This window comes from Anoplolepis gracilipes, chromosome 4 (genome assembly GCF_047496725.1).
Source record: "Anoplolepis gracilipes chromosome 4, ASM4749672v1, whole genome shotgun sequence".
Classification (NCBI taxonomy): domain Eukaryota; kingdom Metazoa; phylum Arthropoda; class Insecta; order Hymenoptera; family Formicidae; genus Anoplolepis; species Anoplolepis gracilipes.
In genome coordinates this window covers 1,291,350-1,307,826 of record NC_132973.1, presented here as the reverse complement: position 1 = coordinate 1,307,826, position 16,477 = coordinate 1,291,350, and the positions used below count along the sequence as shown (strand labels likewise).

General features: G+C 32.4%; 3 protein-coding genes across 6 annotated transcripts; 1 reads left to right on the top strand and 2 right to left on the bottom strand.

The window, feature by feature from the left end:
• Positions 1-1,222: 1,222 nt before the first annotated feature.
• On the bottom strand, positions 1,223-7,175 carry Sf1 (uncharacterized). The gene is made up of 9 exons (XM_072889981.1): positions 6,747-7,175; positions 6,202-6,357; positions 5,506-5,581; positions 3,690-3,842; positions 3,471-3,577; positions 3,221-3,387; positions 2,843-3,001; positions 2,491-2,765; positions 1,223-2,393 (listed from the first exon to the last, which is right to left on the bottom strand). Exons 1-9 carry the CDS (start codon positions 6,955-6,957, stop codon positions 1,832-1,834), a joined length of 1,866 nt encoding a protein of 621 aa, XP_072746082.1. The 5' UTR covers positions 6,958-7,175; the 3' UTR covers positions 1,223-1,831.
• A 347-nt stretch (positions 7,176-7,522) lies between these two features.
• Positions 7,523-13,325, top strand: LOC140664659 (superkiller complex protein 3). 4 transcript variants are annotated; one of them, XM_072889980.1, is made up of 14 exons: positions 7,523-7,617; positions 8,208-8,545; positions 8,630-9,003; positions 9,081-9,496; positions 9,580-10,047; positions 10,170-10,327; positions 10,413-10,548; positions 10,622-10,989; positions 11,100-11,419; positions 11,517-11,813; positions 11,901-12,158; positions 12,254-12,637; positions 12,738-12,993; positions 13,087-13,325. In XM_072889980.1, exons 2-14 carry the CDS (start codon positions 8,220-8,222, stop codon positions 13,220-13,222), a joined length of 3,897 nt encoding a protein of 1,298 aa, XP_072746081.1. In that variant the 5' UTR covers positions 7,523-7,617; positions 8,208-8,219; the 3' UTR covers positions 13,223-13,325. The 4 variants fall into 4 exon arrangements, with proteins under 4 accessions (XP_072746081.1, XP_072746077.1, XP_072746080.1 ...); XM_072889976.1 differs by lacking the exon at positions 7,523-7,617 and adding an exon at positions 7,627-7,865; XM_072889979.1 differs by lacking the exon at positions 7,523-7,617 and adding an exon at positions 7,627-7,902.
• Positions 13,326-13,408: 83 nt separating this feature from the next.
• Positions 13,409-15,814, bottom strand: LOC140664661 (pentatricopeptide repeat-containing protein 2, mitochondrial). The gene is made up of 5 exons (XM_072889982.1): positions 15,590-15,814; positions 14,510-15,036; positions 14,129-14,428; positions 13,945-14,049; positions 13,409-13,757 (listed from the first exon to the last, which is right to left on the bottom strand). The coding sequence occupies exons 1-5, from the start codon at positions 15,669-15,671 to the stop codon at positions 13,614-13,616; spliced, it is 1,158 nt and encodes a 385-aa protein (XP_072746083.1). The 5' UTR covers positions 15,672-15,814; the 3' UTR covers positions 13,409-13,613.
• Between the last annotated feature and the right edge of the window lie 663 nt (positions 15,815-16,477).

Below are 16,477 nucleotides of genomic sequence, written 5' to 3'. Positions count from 1 at the left end.
GTTTCATATATATTTATTATATAATTAGAATACATACCAAGCAACCTAGCATATTTTTCTATAATTTAATTCATCATACATTTAATATAATATGTAATACTAACCTTAGCATATATATAAAGCAATATGCAACTTTGAATGATTTTGTTTACTTTGACACGTGGCTAACATATAAGAAATTATATTATTACGTTTGAAATGGCGTTTGAATGCCATTTGTCATAACAATAAGCAAAATTTCTTTATTTATCTGTGAAAGAAAAATGCCACTTGCAAAATTAAAGATTGATGTGGTTGTCATTCGCCAATTTGAATCATCTTAGTAGTGAGGAAAATTTTTTCATTTCTTGATAATATAACATAATCGTGACTGTTTTTATATATATATATATATATATATATATATATATATATATGTATGTATGTATATGTATAACTCGAACAATATTCACGATCAAAGATTATGTCATATATTGCTACAGAAGCAATATTTTGGATTGTGATATTAAGAGTAGACTAAAAATCTAAATTCGCTGGTGTCTCAGCATTATCCTATATCGCCCATTAATTTGTCTAGCACGTGACTGATTCGATTGATTTTTTTGCATAGATTATTACAAGTTGATTAAGTACCAGAATAAAAGAGCCTTATGCACAAAGATTCAAAAAATCAGAAATTTTTATATCCAACTTACAACAAATAAGCTGCCACATTTCAAAATATGAAATTGTTCAAATAAGCTTACTTTGACAATTTTATCAATGAAAAAAATGTCATTGAAAATCAATTCGTACTAAGAGTTATAAATTGCATATGTGCGTGTGTGTCTATATATATATATATATATATATATATATATATATGTATGTATATATATATGTATGTATATATATATGTATGTATATATATATGTATGTATATATATATGTATGTATATATATATGTATGTATATATATATATGTATATATATATATATATATATATATATATATATATACACATATATATATATATATATATGTATGTATATATATATGTATGTATATATATATGTATGTATATATATATATGTATGTATATATATATATGTATGTATATATATATATATGTATGTATATATATATATGTATGTATATATATGTATACATATATATGTGTATATATATATGTATATATATATATATATATATATATATATATACATATATACACATATAGTTATACATGTAATTTTTCAATCGCGTACCTAAATTACTTATACAAATAAAATATATGAACAAATGTTTTTTATCTATGTTACAATTCTTCAACATGATAGATTCGATTTCGGAAGCGATATTTGGAAATAGAATAAAATTTTAAAATGTATAATTAACTATACTTGTGCTCTTATGAGAGAATTTACGTGCGTTGTTTCATATATTAACAAAGTTCCTTACTTATAGCAAATTAAAATTGATATTAATTAAAACTAAGTATTCCATTAGCGCATAATTTGCATTTCCGATTTTGACATATGTCTGTTTCCAAAGTACATAATTCACAGAACTCTCTCTTTCATTCTTAATAACCATACGTCAGGATATGTTATATCAAAATAATGTCGTTTGAAAGAAAAAATTCAAAACTGATAATTCAAATTAAAATGGCAATATAATTTTTTCATTTATTCCTAATGTTTTGTCCTTATTTTTTTGTATGATTCTCTATTTGGACACAATACCTCCTCCTTTTTCCCTCTAGACTCTTTTTCCTGAACTTTCGTTCATCAATCGCGATCGATATTATCTCGCTAATGTACAGAATCGGAAGTCATTCACTTATTAGGACTAACTGGTAGGCGGAGGTGGCGGCGGCGGCTGCGCCAGCAACGTCGGCAGCGTGTTCAGGTCAATTCCAGGCGGTGCTGGTGTCTGTTGTTGAGGCGGTGGTGGGACTGGAGCGGCTGGTGGCCAACCACCCATCTGTTGCGGCGGTTGCCAGCTGCCGGGGAATCCCGGAGGCGGCGCCGTACCTGGTGGTGGTGGTCGCATCGGTCCCTGTTGACCCTGTTGCCAGGGCGGAATGCCCATTCCAGGTGGTGGAATCTGTGTGGGTGGCATTTGGCCTGGTGGCGGTGGCTGACTGTTGCCGGCCATCCACGGCATTAACGGCGGAATGTTGGGCTGCGTGGTAGAGCCGGGCGGTGGCGGTGGCGGTTGCATCACACCTGGTGGCGGCGGCATGCTTACAGGTGGCTGCCACTGCATGTTCATGTTATTCATCCCTTCGCCACCCTGGCTCCATGGTGGCGGCGGTGCCATGCCTGGCGGCGGCATCATCGGACCACCTTGCATCATCTGCGGCGGTGGATGTGCTGGGGCAGCCATTAGTGCGCGAGGTGGCTGTTGTCTAGGGAAAAAAATGTAATAATCATATTTGGTCTCTTATAGCGTTTATTTTAAAAATATTAAGAAAAAGAAAAAAAGGGAAAAAGAAATTATCGTACCTGTCAAAAAGTCCAGGATAATTTGGATTAGGAGTCTGTCTGGCTTGACCTGTCTTTGATCTGTCCGGTGGTGGACCTTCTCCCAATTCTGCCATTAGCGACATGTACTCTTCGTCTATCTTGGCTTTATCTCCGGCTTGACTCATTCCTCCCATTCCGGCAGCAGCCGGACCTCCTTGACCAGGTCTTTTCGATCTACAATCTCGAGCAATGTGTCCCGCACCACCACAACTCGAACATACTATATTGTTCGTTACATTTGGCTTATCCGGACACTAAAAAATTACATCAAAAATTATATATTAGTTCCAAAAATATTAGCTTTTAAATATATATAAAATGTTACACAAACCAGCCAAGATTTATGATCTGAAGCTCCACAATTGGTACAACGAGGTCCATCATTCTCACGCAAAGTTCCATTCAGTAAAGCCAATTCGCGTAATTGATTACGTCGTAAATCATTTTGGCCTTCTGGCACTTCGACACCTTGTCGAATAATCTCGTGTATCTGGCACAACATAAATTTATTTAATATATATACACAACTTTCATTGCATTATATATTTCAACTACTGTATGTTTTAATATTTAAGAATATAAGTTGTAAATCATGTTCAATATTCGATAATTTTCTATATTCTTGATATGATAACTTTCTTTCACATTTACATAGAGTTTTAAAATATGATAAGAAAAAGAATATTATAAACATGAGAAAAAAACATACTCTTTCCACAGCTTTTTTCACGGCATCTAAATTGTTTGCAGTGATATATGCATGCAAAGGTTCATCCTCGCCTGGTAACGGTTGTCCATCCTTCCTACCAACCTTTCCTTCCTTCACAGACCCTTTTCCGCGAATTATGATTTTTGCGCCTGTTTCTTTTTCCATAGCTAGATTTTTATAAAAATGAAAATTAAGACTTATATAAGTGTATCTAATCAATCTAATCTTTTGCAAAATACAATTTACTTACATTTTAGTGTATTTCCACGTGGTCCAATAAGTAATCCAACAAAATTTATATCAGGATGTTCTTCCTGAGGAATCATTACTTTATCATGTACTCGTATTATTGGTGGCCTGGAAAAAGAAAAATAGATATAAATATTGAAAAGTATATAAACAAATAGCATAATACAAAATACATATTGTATTATAAATATGTAATGCAAAATCTCTGTAAGAGACTCACTTATAATCTGGTGGTGGTTTAAACTCCGGATTGATTTTGAGAATCTTCTGAATCAAATTATGACGTTCTTCTTCCAATTTACGTCTCGTGCGATATTCTCTTGTGTTCAACCGTTTACCGTCACTACTGTAAATAGGCTCTGGCGATGGAGATCTGAAAAACAAAAAGGATAATACCATATCAAGATATAAATTTTCATCAAGATGGTACTAGCATACAAGCAACCTGAGCCTACTATGACCGTATGAATATAGTGGGATAAAACCGCTAAGTCTTTTAGAGCAGAACATTATGCAAATAGAACAGTAAAATTTTGATGAATAAGTTATTATGTAATCTCTTTGTTTTGGTGCTCTGATTTGCTTTCTCTATAAATGTGATCATAGAGAATCTTATCTCAATAAATTATAAAATTTATTCTATGTTTATCTATTGAAAAGAATACATTGACATGTTTGTTACAGCTTTTTTAATATTAAGAATTATAAGAGAAAGGTTTGTTAAGAATAATATTTAATAATTTTGTATTAATAATAATGGCATGGCAATCAAAAGATTCTAATATCAAGATGCAATTACTTATGTCCTACAGATAATTCATTACATGATTGTATCAGTTTGCTTATGTAATCATTATGAATTTAGAATTAAATAAAATTTCTCAATAGTGTGCCAAGATATTCAAATAAAAAATAGAAAAAACTGTCACTGCCGAATATAGCATAGCTATATATATTTAATATTCTATAGTAGGTAACCACACTGGAAGACTGCGCGTTTGTGCACGGCAGATATCGGTATGATGTCAGCTGCTAAGACAGATCCTGCTGATTGTTAAGAAATAATCTTTTAGATTAGTTATAACGTGATTGATATATCTTATTATGTATTATTAATAAAAAACACAATGACATAAAAGTAATGGTTCCAGCTAAAATTGGTAAAGTTAAACCTATTGGAATAAATTAATTTATTAGAAAAAGAGTATATGCATTTATTATTTAAGAGCTGTACCTGAAAGTAACGTTAAATTCTTTGTTACAGCATTACGGTACAAATGAGAATTTCAATAAACCGATATTTTCCTGAAATCTGTGCTCATTAAGATTAGCAACAATGATTGGTATTTATCAATTAATAATCTCCCTATTGGCACTAAGATTATTGTAACGTTTCAGAAATATGCCGTGCAAATCACGGCAGCCTGAATGAAGGGACAAAATCTTACTCAAAGGGGACCTATGCATGAGACTATAAATTTATAATGAAACATTGAATAAAATGAATTAAATGCTGCAGAATTTTTGCTAATATTAAATAGAAATAGATTGCAATAGGTCACCTGAGAGTTACTCTCTATATACGTGTGCAAAATGTTTAAATATATGAACTAAGACTACTCAATTCTTTTTAAGCACTGCTACCAATCTGTGATTAGAACACAGTTCATTATACATATTGATGGCTAACTATCTTTTATATTACATTTGATTTTTAACTCTAATAAAATTTAACAACAAAAAAACAAAACTTAATTTGCATTGTTGTAGCAGTGTTTAATAGAAAATGAGTTTTTAAAAAAGATTGATTAGGGCAAACCAATACGATCAAAATTGATCTTCTATGTTGCGTGGGGGCTCTAATCAAGCCCAATGCTTTCAGATACGACATCGGTATTCCCACACTAATTGAACCTGAGCCATAGAGATATCTTTAAGGCTCCTGTATTACTGAACTGCTGTATGGTCAGTAGATAGGTATTGTAGTAGATAGGTATGTAACGTTCATTTTTGGTATGTAAGAGTTTCTTTCAAACCTTTCCTCAGGATTAAGTGGAATTCCAAGATCTCCCGTGCGTAGTTTCCTGCTGATTTCCTCAATCTGCAGCTGAACTGTAAACCAACGGGTTAGAGGGGGCGGAAACCCCAACAGTTAGATATTGCCAATTTGCTATAACCATATACATTCTATAAAATAAGTATGTTTCACAAAAGTATATCGCATATATTTAAATGTATCTTAATCACTTTTTCAAAGTCAAAAGTTTGTAATGCTTTTTTATGTGACTTATTAATTACAAAACTTATGTATTGAAAAAAAGATAAAATCTATAAGATATACAACTTTAAGTATTTCTGATAAATTATATTATATACATTTAAATAATAAATAATGCTTAAATATATATATAGAATTTCATAGAATTTTATGGCATTAGAAATGTAAATTTAGCAATCGGATTATAATTATTCAGCAAAATTGGCAATCCCTCTTGCCAAATTTGATGATTCAAGATGGTTCTAAAGTTCCTGATGCTTCCCTCTGAGAATTTTGAATTTTTATCAATATATACATTATACTTACACATCATTCATAGCCATCTATATTCTATAAATTAGGCTTCAGAAACTTATGTACAGAAGCAAAATATTTGAAACAATTCCCTAGCTATATGTACTAGCGTATTAAAGAAAATAAGTTATGGATATTAATTGAGAGAAAAAAAACTTACAGAGATAAGCTTTCTCCTGTTCAGGAGTCAGATTTGTTGGAAGTACTGTAGGCATCCCTGGTATAAATGTTTTGTCATGTTCGCTACCACCCCACCTAGTCTTTTTCCTCTTCTTACGTTCTCCTTCTTTTGTTTCTTTCTCCTGTTTACCATCTCCTAAAGAAATTTTACTATTATGTATATATATATATATATATAGACAATATAAATTTCAACATATAACATTTATCTAATATTACAGAAAAATCATACAGGATTAAAAAACAAAAATATTTTTTACATTTTTAGAAAAGAATTTGAATAACATTAATTTCTTTACCGAAACGTTTTGCTGATATTGAAATAAATAAAAAAAAAAACAAATATTAAAAGCAAAACATATATTAGATGCTTAGTACTATTGATGTAGTAAATACATTTAAATAGTACTGAAATTTAGAGATCGTATATATATTGTCTCGAATATTATTGCACAACACACGAGGAAATGTTACTTGCGAAAGAGGGAAAGGGAAAGAGAAAGAGAGAGAAAGGCGTAGACTCACCCTCTGCCTCTCGCTTGCGATTCCCGATGCTGGACGAGTTGGCGTTTGCCTGGGTGCCGTTCGCTGCTATCGCGGCGGAAACGACGGCAGCAGCCGCCGCGGCCGCGACCGCCGCCGAATTATTGGTGCTCGCGGTACTTTGCTGCTGCTGCTGGGCATTTTGCAGATAAGTCGGATTCAGCAGCGACGTAAAATTCCGGGGTTGGTTCATATTGCTGGCGTGAGGACGCCGTGCCGCCGGTACTCGTGTTACTTCGTTACTGCTGCTCCGTCAAATGCGATATGTCACTCGCGGTCGATGCTCGACAAATCACGATGGGCAAGCGACGTGAGCCTAGTTTACACAACTGGGAAAATGGCGAGACCCGCTGGTCCAACGAAAAGCCACCGTTAGCACACTTCCATTCTGACGCACCATGGCCGGATATCGGCCGCGAATCCTTCAAGGCCCGTTCACATGATGCAGTCTGCCTGATTGCGTCTTTCTGATTCGACGAGCCAAAATCGAATCGAGAAAGAGAATAATTCAATAAAATTAATTTAAATGAAGATATTATTTAACAGATTAATTATAGTCCGTTCTTATTTATATAAAACCTTAAATAATGTTAAAGATGACGTGTGAACGCAATCACATTTTCACTTCTTCAGAAATACACAATCGACATCCTTAAGCTTAATATCCATGATGCTAGAATTCCGAGAATTTTGTAGCCAATAAGATTGCAGCTTTTCTGAAAAAATTGCAATTTGATTGGCTAATCATTTCTCGGATCGAGAACTCGAAGAACTATATGTATATTATTTTCAACATTTGTGGATAATTTTTAATTGGTTAGCTGCAAATATATGGGATGCACGAAGACTTTAGGTTTGTTCGCGTTGCTTACACTTTCTGCATCTAAACTTTTTGCTTTTACTTTTTGTAACGTCAAAATATATAGATCTGTTTTCTATTCTTTTTTTCCCAATATGGAGGGAAAAAGATATCCTCTCTGAATTAGTACAGCCGGTTCAGCAATAAAAAGACAGATCTTATATTTATCTCGCTTTAGCTGCAGAAATTTTTAAGGATTACGAGCAATGCAAACAACAAACTTTTTTTATTATATATTCTTTGTATACTTATCTCTCTAGCAAACTTGATTTAGTTCTTGTGATTATTTTGTTTACATTATAGTGATTACATGTGTGAATCTTGCAAAGCTTAATTTAAAAAATAGGGTATCATTACAATTATCTATGTCTCTTGTATAATCTTTCTTATAACTCTTCATGAATAAAATTTTCACTATTATAATATTCAATCAATTTTCTCTTATATATATATATATATATATATACTGTTGATATATTTATTACTGATACTTTTGTACAAATTGCAAGATATTAAAAATAAAACGGATTGTTACATGCTAAAATTAATATAAATTTATAAATCTCTATTTTACATTTTCTCAGGAAGTAAAAACAATGTCGGACGATATAAAAATCTTGCTGAAGGAAGCTCGTGAGTCTTTCAAACAGGATGAATATCTGGAAACTATGAAGAAATGTAAAAAAATCTTAAAGAAAGATAAAAACAATTACACGGCATTAGTTTTGTTAGCTCGTGCTATGCAAGAAATAGAGGAATTCAAATCACAAGTACCCATGGTTCTTCAAAAAGCTGTGGAGATACAACCAAATAATCCATTAGCTTGGCAAGGTTTAGTGGTACATTATGAAAAAGTGCCTCAAGATCATGAAAATTGGGGAAAGCTAGCTCTAGCTTATTGCAAACTTTTACAATTGGATAGGTAAGAAGATATTTTGCTACAATTTTTAAAAGACTTTAAATTGATATAGGAAGAAATAAAAAATAAAGGTTTATATTTTTCTAGTGACTCTCCTAAGTTCACATATTTCATCAATAAAGTCTCAGAAATTGTTCTAAGAATTAAGGATGATGACATACTATCTGAAGTATTAGATACACTGAGCGCATTACGAGAAGTTTCTACCAAAGAGAAGACAAGTCTGATTGATAAGACTCTAGCATGGGTTTTAACAGAGTACCCTAATAATAATATTACCAAGTATCAGGAGTTTTATGAAGATATTTTAGCATCTGTAGTAAAAGATACAGATCTAGTGAATAGGGAAGAATATTATAGGAAATATTTAAAGATGTTATATGATTCAAATAAGTTCACTATTTTATTAACGGCTGCTCAGGATATGCATGCTCAATTTCCACAGGATGCTTGTCCTCTAGGTAAACCATTTTTAATTAATTCTTGTTGATGTTTTGTGTATTTTTCAAATGATATAATTAGTTTCTTTTGATAACAGAATGGATCTGCCATATCTATTATGAAGAAGCTATATTGAATAAAAAATATCTTGATATTGATATAACTCAGATTTATGAGACTCTTTTAAAGCTGAATGCAAAGTCTGAAGCTGCATTATTTGCAAAGGCAATATATTTGAAGAGCATAGATAAGTTAATCAATTCTCGCGAATGTTTGAATCAAATAATCTCATTAAATGGACAATTATTCTATACCTGGTTAATATTAAGCCAAATATATTATAAACTTTATTGCTGGGAACAAACTGAAAATGCTTCCAAACAAGCATTACAATTGATGAAACCTCACTTAAAGGACAAATTGTCTCATAAAATTAAGTTGAGATTATTGGAAGCCATGAGTAGAAGTAATAACAAACAAAAGTTGACACAGACTCAACAGACGTGCGAAGAGGTATTTTTTAACATGTTATACAAAATGTTATGTAAAACTTATTATACAAGTTTTTTTAAAATATTTTTTAAATTTGTTTTTAGTTATTAAAGACTGAATCTTCTGTACAATTGCAATTAATATATGCACGGACAAGTGTTTTATTGGATGAGCCTAATGCTATTGATGTATTAATGAATTTGGAGTCTCAAGATGAAGTTAAAATCCAAGCTCTTATACTCAAAGCATTGTACCTAAAGAACCACAAGCAATACGAAGAAGCCATTAACACTCTTGAGCTAGCTCTAAATAATTCTGAAGCTTGGTTGACTTTTGGTAAAATATATTGGGATATGGGAGATTACAATCACAGCTTGATGGCTTTCTTAAATGGCGTCCAAGCGGATTGCAATAATTGGGAATGCATGGTTTATTTGGGACATTATTATCGCGAACACGGCAATGACACTGAACGTTCGAGAAGATGTTATCACACTGCATTGCAAATCAATCCAAATTCTGAGGAAGCTGGCATTGGACTGAGTACAGCTTATCGGCTTCTGAAAAATACTGTAATAAACATATAAAAACTTTTTAAACATATATTATAACAATTATGACATAATCTTTTTAAAGTTTTGATCAATATAACTAATAGTCTTATATATATAATACTTATATGTATAATACTTAGGATGCCAATATACAATTATTGCAAAGGGTAACTATGCAACAAGGTACAGGAGCGAAATGGGCCTGGCTCCAATTAGGCCTACAGCATTTAGATCAAGGTGATGCGGGACAAGCTATCAAGGCATTACAGCACGTGATCAGAGCAGATCCTAACGACAAGTATAACAATAACATAACTTGTCATTATTTTATACTGTTATAGAGTACTGTGACATACCCCATCACAAATTTACACTTTGTACAGTCATTGCTGGGAATCTCTGGCAGATGCGTACTTAGTGCGCGGTGCTCACACATCGGCATTGAAATCGTATCAACGTGCATTACAGCTGAGTCCAGGAGCTTTATATCCCATGATACAACTCGCAAATATCAAACTGGTACATAAAATTTACAAAACTTGCTATTTATGCATACACACCTACATATTGAGACAAAATCTTTTTTTTTTAGCTTATTGGTCAACATAAAGAAGCGAAAGAGGATTTCGAGAATATATTAGAAAATGATAAACAATATATTCTTGCATTAAAAGGTTTAGCTCAAGCATGTTTGGGTCTGGCAAGAGAAAATATTACAAAACAATTTCTTTGTCGAGCGAGAGAAAATCTACAACAAGCGGCAGATAATCTCACGGATGCTATTATGATACGTAGTGATTTGTCTTGCAATTGGAAATTGCTTGGTGATGTCTGTTTTAGAACAGCCGATATGCCGGAAAGGTATTCTTACTTAAGAATTAAACCTATTTTAATGAAAAGCGATAGTGCCGAGGAATATATGAAAATTAAAGGAAATAAAATACTTACATTGTCAATAAGGTAAGACAATAAAAAATATTTTTTAAATATTTCATTTAAAGAAAAAAAAAATGATTTCTTTAATTTCAAAAATCTAACTTTATTGACAAATTATATTATTTTACTAACAGATGCTTTTGTCGAGCACTGTCAACCGCGCAAAATTCTGCGTCGTTATGGCACGATTTAGCATGCTGTTACTTGATGCAATTGAACCGCGATTGTACAGTCAACAAGGATGACACGGCAGCTAAATGTCTTGCCGCTGCAAAACACGCCGTCAAACTCTGTCCACAGTCGTGGCTACATTGGAACATTTTGGGCATTATTTGTATGTCACCGTATATAAAGAATTATGTTCTGGCTCAACATTGTTTCGTTATGGCGATCGATCGAGAATCAAACAATGCGATAGCTTGGAACAATCTGGGAACATTGTACCTGCACCTAGGTATGCTAAAAAAACAACTGTCATTTTTCTTATTTTATTTCATTCCATCAATTATGCATAATAACAATCGATAATTGTATCGTTTGTTGATGTAAAGGAGATATCTATAGAGCGAATGAAGCATTCTCTCGAGCGCAACGTGCGGATCCTAGTTATATAAATAGTTGGATAGGCCAAGGAATAATAGCGGAGAATTTGCTGAGAAAGGAAGCGATGGATCTGTTCCGGCATTCGACGCAGTTGGGTTATCACAACGAAGCGGCTTTAGGCTATGCTCATTGGGTACTCACCACTCTTCTGAATCCTGCAATGAAACAAGATCCGTTATTTGTTTACGTTATTGAAAATATGCACGCGATACCTGCAGCGGCCGATGTTCTTACTTGGTATACAGGTGGGTGTCAGAGATAATATCAGCGCAATGCAATACTCTCTTTTTTTGCATTTTGAGGCGAAGCAATCATCATTTCATCATTTTCAGAACGTGTACCAAATGACGTTTACGCTCTAAATACTCATGGTCTATTGTTGGAACGACTGAAATTGTATAACACGGCGGTCAAGCAATTTGTCAAAGCTTCAAAACTAAGCCAGGATGAAGAAAAGGACATGATATCCATAAATTTGGCACGTGTTCTGATTCAAATTGGAAAACCTGAAGAAGCGATCGAATTATGTAGACAAGTGAAACATGGAAGTTTCAACTCCCAGTGTCATCTGGCATTATCTTTATTTAAAGGTAGTACTAGAAATTTTTTTATAGATCTATATTCAAATAAACGTATAGCTTCGAAGAAAATAAGAAAGGAATATTTTATATGCTCAAATATGTAGCCAAGCAGTATGAAGATTCATACAATACGTATGAAGCAGCTTTACATTGGCTGGCGGACACTGGAACGCACAAAGCGAATGTTTTATGCGCGATGGCTGCGATTGCTTACATTTTTCAAGGAGCAGACGCTGTCAAGACTCTGCTATTCCAATGCATACAAATAAAGCCGCCCACCATAGCTGGCTTCTTGGCAACCGCTGCGTTAGGAATTCTGCACGACGACTTCAATTTAACTTCTTTAGTACTGAAGGAATTGAAACCGTACACAGATCATCATGAGTATGGTCATCATGTCATCACATTGTCCGCATATTATCATGTTGTTCAAGGAAATCTTACGGAAGCTATCCGAATTTTTTCAAAAGCTATTTTCAGACATCCGAGTAAGTACACGAGATCATGTATCAAATATTAAAACTTATTAAAACAAATATTTTGATTTTGTAGATTCAAGCTTTTAAAATAAATATTTTAATTTTATAGATGACCTTAGGTATTGGATTCGTCTTGTTAGAATCTTGTTGTTGAATACAGATTTGGACATTTTCCGTAAATGTGCTCAGACAGCATTGGTTTTAAGCAGAAACACATCCATGACTGATATTGTATATGTCGCTTGTGCATCCGCATACAGTCATTTTGGTACGACAGAGGGCCTGAGACAGGCTCAGAAAAATATATTTACTTATCCAACTAATGTTGAGAGCTGGGCTAATTTTATTGCTGCTGTTCTACCTAGGTCAGTGCTACGAAAACTGATGTCTCATTTGTCTTACCTGTTCCTGACAATTGTTGCCGAATATATTCATATGTATTATTTTTCTATTTATAGATGTACAAGCAAGGATTCCAAAACTGATAATCAATGGCTGTTGTCATTAATATCCGTAATAATATCGCAATTTCAAACTTCCGAACATATGTCACAATGGCTGTCTTATAACGCACAAAAGCTTAATAATTCTTAAGTTAACAAAACTTGTAATTTATGTGCGTTCTTTTCTTATAGTTTATTGTAAAAATATATTTTGTATGCATTATAATAAATCTAACAATAAGTTATATAACAAATGCGTGCATATATAATTTAAAGTCATGAATTTATTGATAATTTATTAATTTATATAGATGAGGAAGGTATATCAATGATTAAGTTTGATTTCTATATTGATTTATATTGACTGACGATGAATAAAATTACAATTGTTAAATTCTATGTATTAAATCAAAAAAATTGCGATTTAATCTATCATCAATCAATATAGATTATTTATTTATTTATCATTGGTTTAATCTTAAATTTACCCAAACTTATAATTATTGGGTTACGAAACACGTTCTAACAACTTTGAAGTACACTTACAAAAGGTCTCGAAATACTGGCTTATTACGCGAGAACGATCGTGATCGTTGTGCATTATATTGAAATGTGAACTGTCGTCGTTGTTCACGTTGCCTTGGCTCAAAAGTAATTTCGGTGACGAGATGTTCTTCCAAAGTTTTCTAAAAAATATATAGTAACATTTAATCTCGTTATAATATTAAACAATGTTTAATTTTGTTAGTTTAAATAAACATGTATGTAACAAATTCTTCGTAACGTGTAAAAAATACACTTTATAGAATAATATAGAATTTTGTGCAATAAAATAATAATTAATGATCAATAAATTATCTTAGTAAAACTTACTTCAGGCATAACATAATCATTTTGTTTTAAGATAGCAATCAACTTGTAAAGTTCAAAGTCTTCAGGAATATTCTCTTTCGCCATAGTCTCTTCCAACTTGTCAATCTGAAAGTATAGATATAATTGGAATAAAATATAGTACACATCTGTTATAATGCTTAGCAAGTTGTAGATAGATACATACGACATCTTTGAAGTATTTTTCTTTCTGTCCATTTGGATTATCAAACTCTAACGATTTTCTAAAGATCGGTACTATCTCAGTGAACCTCTTCAAGGCTGTATATGCCAAAACTTTCAAGCATCTTATATCGATATATCTGGATTCTCTTATTGCAGATAAAATTTCTATAGCTATGTGAACTGAATTTTGGTTAAGGGCTAGAGCTGTTAAAAATGTGCTAGCTCTACGTAAAATTGGAATTCCTTTATCGTTTATTTCCTTCCACAGATTTAGCGCATATTGCAATGTTTCTGGTGTATTCTGAAAGTATTATTATTAATGAATGATTATGTAAAACAAATTTTAATAAAATTTAATTTCTTCTAGAAAAAACTTTATTACCTCTTTATAACAAGCAGCCATAACTAATATCAAAAGACTTCCTGGATATCCAGACAAATTTAGATTTTTAGTCTTTATTATATTATACACATCTCTCATTTCTGTGTATTTTTCATGCTTATATAGCAGAGACAAGAGAATCTGGTAAGTAACTATTTGACCAAAGAAATCTTCAAACTGGGGATCTTTGAAAGCAAGAAGTGCAAGATCTGGTTCGTCAAGATAGTAAAAGGTACGCATTACAACAGGACCAAAGATAAAAGTACCAAATCTCAGTTCTTTGTTTTGATTGTTAAACTTTGTTATCATTTTGATAAGTAAGTCAATATCTTCAGGTTCTTTCTTGGTTAAGTGCAACATGGATTTCAGATCTTCTGTGAAGATCTGACTTGACTCTGTGTTGCATATCTCCTGCATCTTCGAACGGAATGTAGTCTCTACATTTAAAAACTGATTTTTATAGTTTAATCGTGCGTTTTCATAGCCTTGTAAACCCAAACTTTTATCAGAATATATGAATCTGCAAGCTGCAAAGTAAGACAAATAATATATAATCTTTCTTCCAAAGAAATGTTATGTCAAAAAATATTGAGAAACAGACAAAATGAATTAATAAGTTAATAAATATGAAGAAAAAAATTTTTTTAAATATGCTCATTTTTATGTTAAATTTTGTTTTGATATATAATACATTTTAATAATTTTTTTAGAGACTATGGATTTAAATAGAAATATCTATAGAAATATATTTACTCATTTTTTAAACTCCCTTTTCACATATATATATATAAAACATTTAATATATTCGTATATAATAATAATAAATAACTTTTAAAACACGTATTTATTTAATCTCCTTTATCAATTATTGTTATTAAATATATTAAGATGTAATATAAATTGTGAAGTATTAATTAAAAATTATTATTAGACACATTGATGTATGTCTCTCAACTACAAGTAATACCCAAATGTTAATGCTGCACAATGTATTTTATAAATCGATGATAAAAATGATTAATCCTTAAAAAAAAAGACCCAAAAAGTAACGTGATACGAGGTTACGTCGATGTTACGTACAGTTTAAGAAGTTGTGTCTCAGAACGGTATTACTAGCCAGTCTTACATTGAGGTTTATAAGATTCCTCATTGTTGCCGCCATTATTTCCGTATGTAAATCCTGTAAATCTTTTCTTATATACTTATATATCAAGTCTACAACTTATTGACTAACGTGAGTCGGTCGAGTAATGCACAAAATGAGGCAAGAAGAACGCATCCGGGCCGGAAGCTTGGCGGCTCGATATTATCTCACACACGTGACTTCCGATTCTGCCATTTTTCCCGATTGAGGCATAAACCAAACGCATTCTAAAGAAGGCCGTGTTTCATCGATGATCTAACATCCAATAGGAGAATTTGTTCCCTAAAGTCCCTAGACTCACTATCGGTATATCAGCCGAGTTTACAATGAAAATTTGTCCAAGTTTGCCAATGACAAGTCGATAAAAGAGAAGAGATGTATCTCATATGCTGGATAAAGTATTTTCCATGACAGAAACAAAGATGGCAGGTTAACAGCGAATCAGAAGCGGGGAAAGGTTTCGCTATTTAAAATCTAGTGATTTTGTCAAAGGCAAATTTAAATGAAATTTTTCGCCACTAGTTGCATATTGCATCAATGATTGAATGAAAAAATTTAGTTTACAGTATATCTATATATAATCGAAAGACGAGACGTTTCATGGCTTGCCGATTATTTCTCATGCCAACCTAACCTAACCCTAACCTCTCGAAAGTGTCACATTCTCTTGTGATAGTGTTGACTTGAAACTACAGAGATTTACGTGCTGAATAATTTCAAATTGAAGGAATTTAAAGAAAAAAACCCCAAAAAAATTTCGCGCTTCTGCGAATATTTATGGGATATAGTCGTGTAAAACTTGTTTAAAATTACCCGAGACATGT

Excerpts from the sequence above, each read along its gene's own strand:
- Sf1 (XM_072889981.1), bottom strand. The coding sequence starts at position 6,957 with ATGAACCAACCCCGGAATTTTACGTCGCTGCTGAATCCGACTTATCTG. Across the intron at positions 6,358-6,746 it reads TCGCAAGCGAGAGGCAGAGG|GAGATGGTAAACAGGAGAAA; the intron begins GTGAGTCTACGC and ends AAATTTCTTTAG. Across the intron at positions 2,394-2,490 it reads TATCCTGGACTTTTTGACAG|ACAACAGCCACCTCGCGCAC; the intron begins GTACGATAATTT and ends TTTTTTCCCTAG.
- LOC140664659 (XM_072889976.1), top strand. The coding sequence starts at position 7,830 with ATGCAAACAACAAACTTTTTTTATTATATATTCTTT. Across the intron at positions 10,549-10,621 it reads AACTCGCAAATATCAAACTG|CTTATTGGTCAACATAAAGA; the intron begins GTACATAAAATT and ends TTTTTTTTTTAG. Across the intron at positions 11,814-11,900 it reads TGTTCTTACTTGGTATACAG|AACGTGTACCAAATGACGTT; the intron begins GTGGGTGTCAGA and ends CATCATTTTCAG.
- LOC140664661 (XM_072889982.1), bottom strand. The coding sequence starts at position 15,671 with ATGGCGGCAACAATGAGGAATCTTATAAACCTCAATGTAAGACTGGCT. Across the intron at positions 14,050-14,128 it reads AAAAATACTTCAAAGATGTC|ATTGACAAGTTGGAAGAGAC; the intron begins GTATGTATCTAT and ends CTATACTTTCAG. Across the intron at positions 13,758-13,944 it reads ATGATTATGTTATGCCTGAA|AAAACTTTGGAAGAACATCT; the intron begins GTAAGTTTTACT and ends TATATTTTTTAG.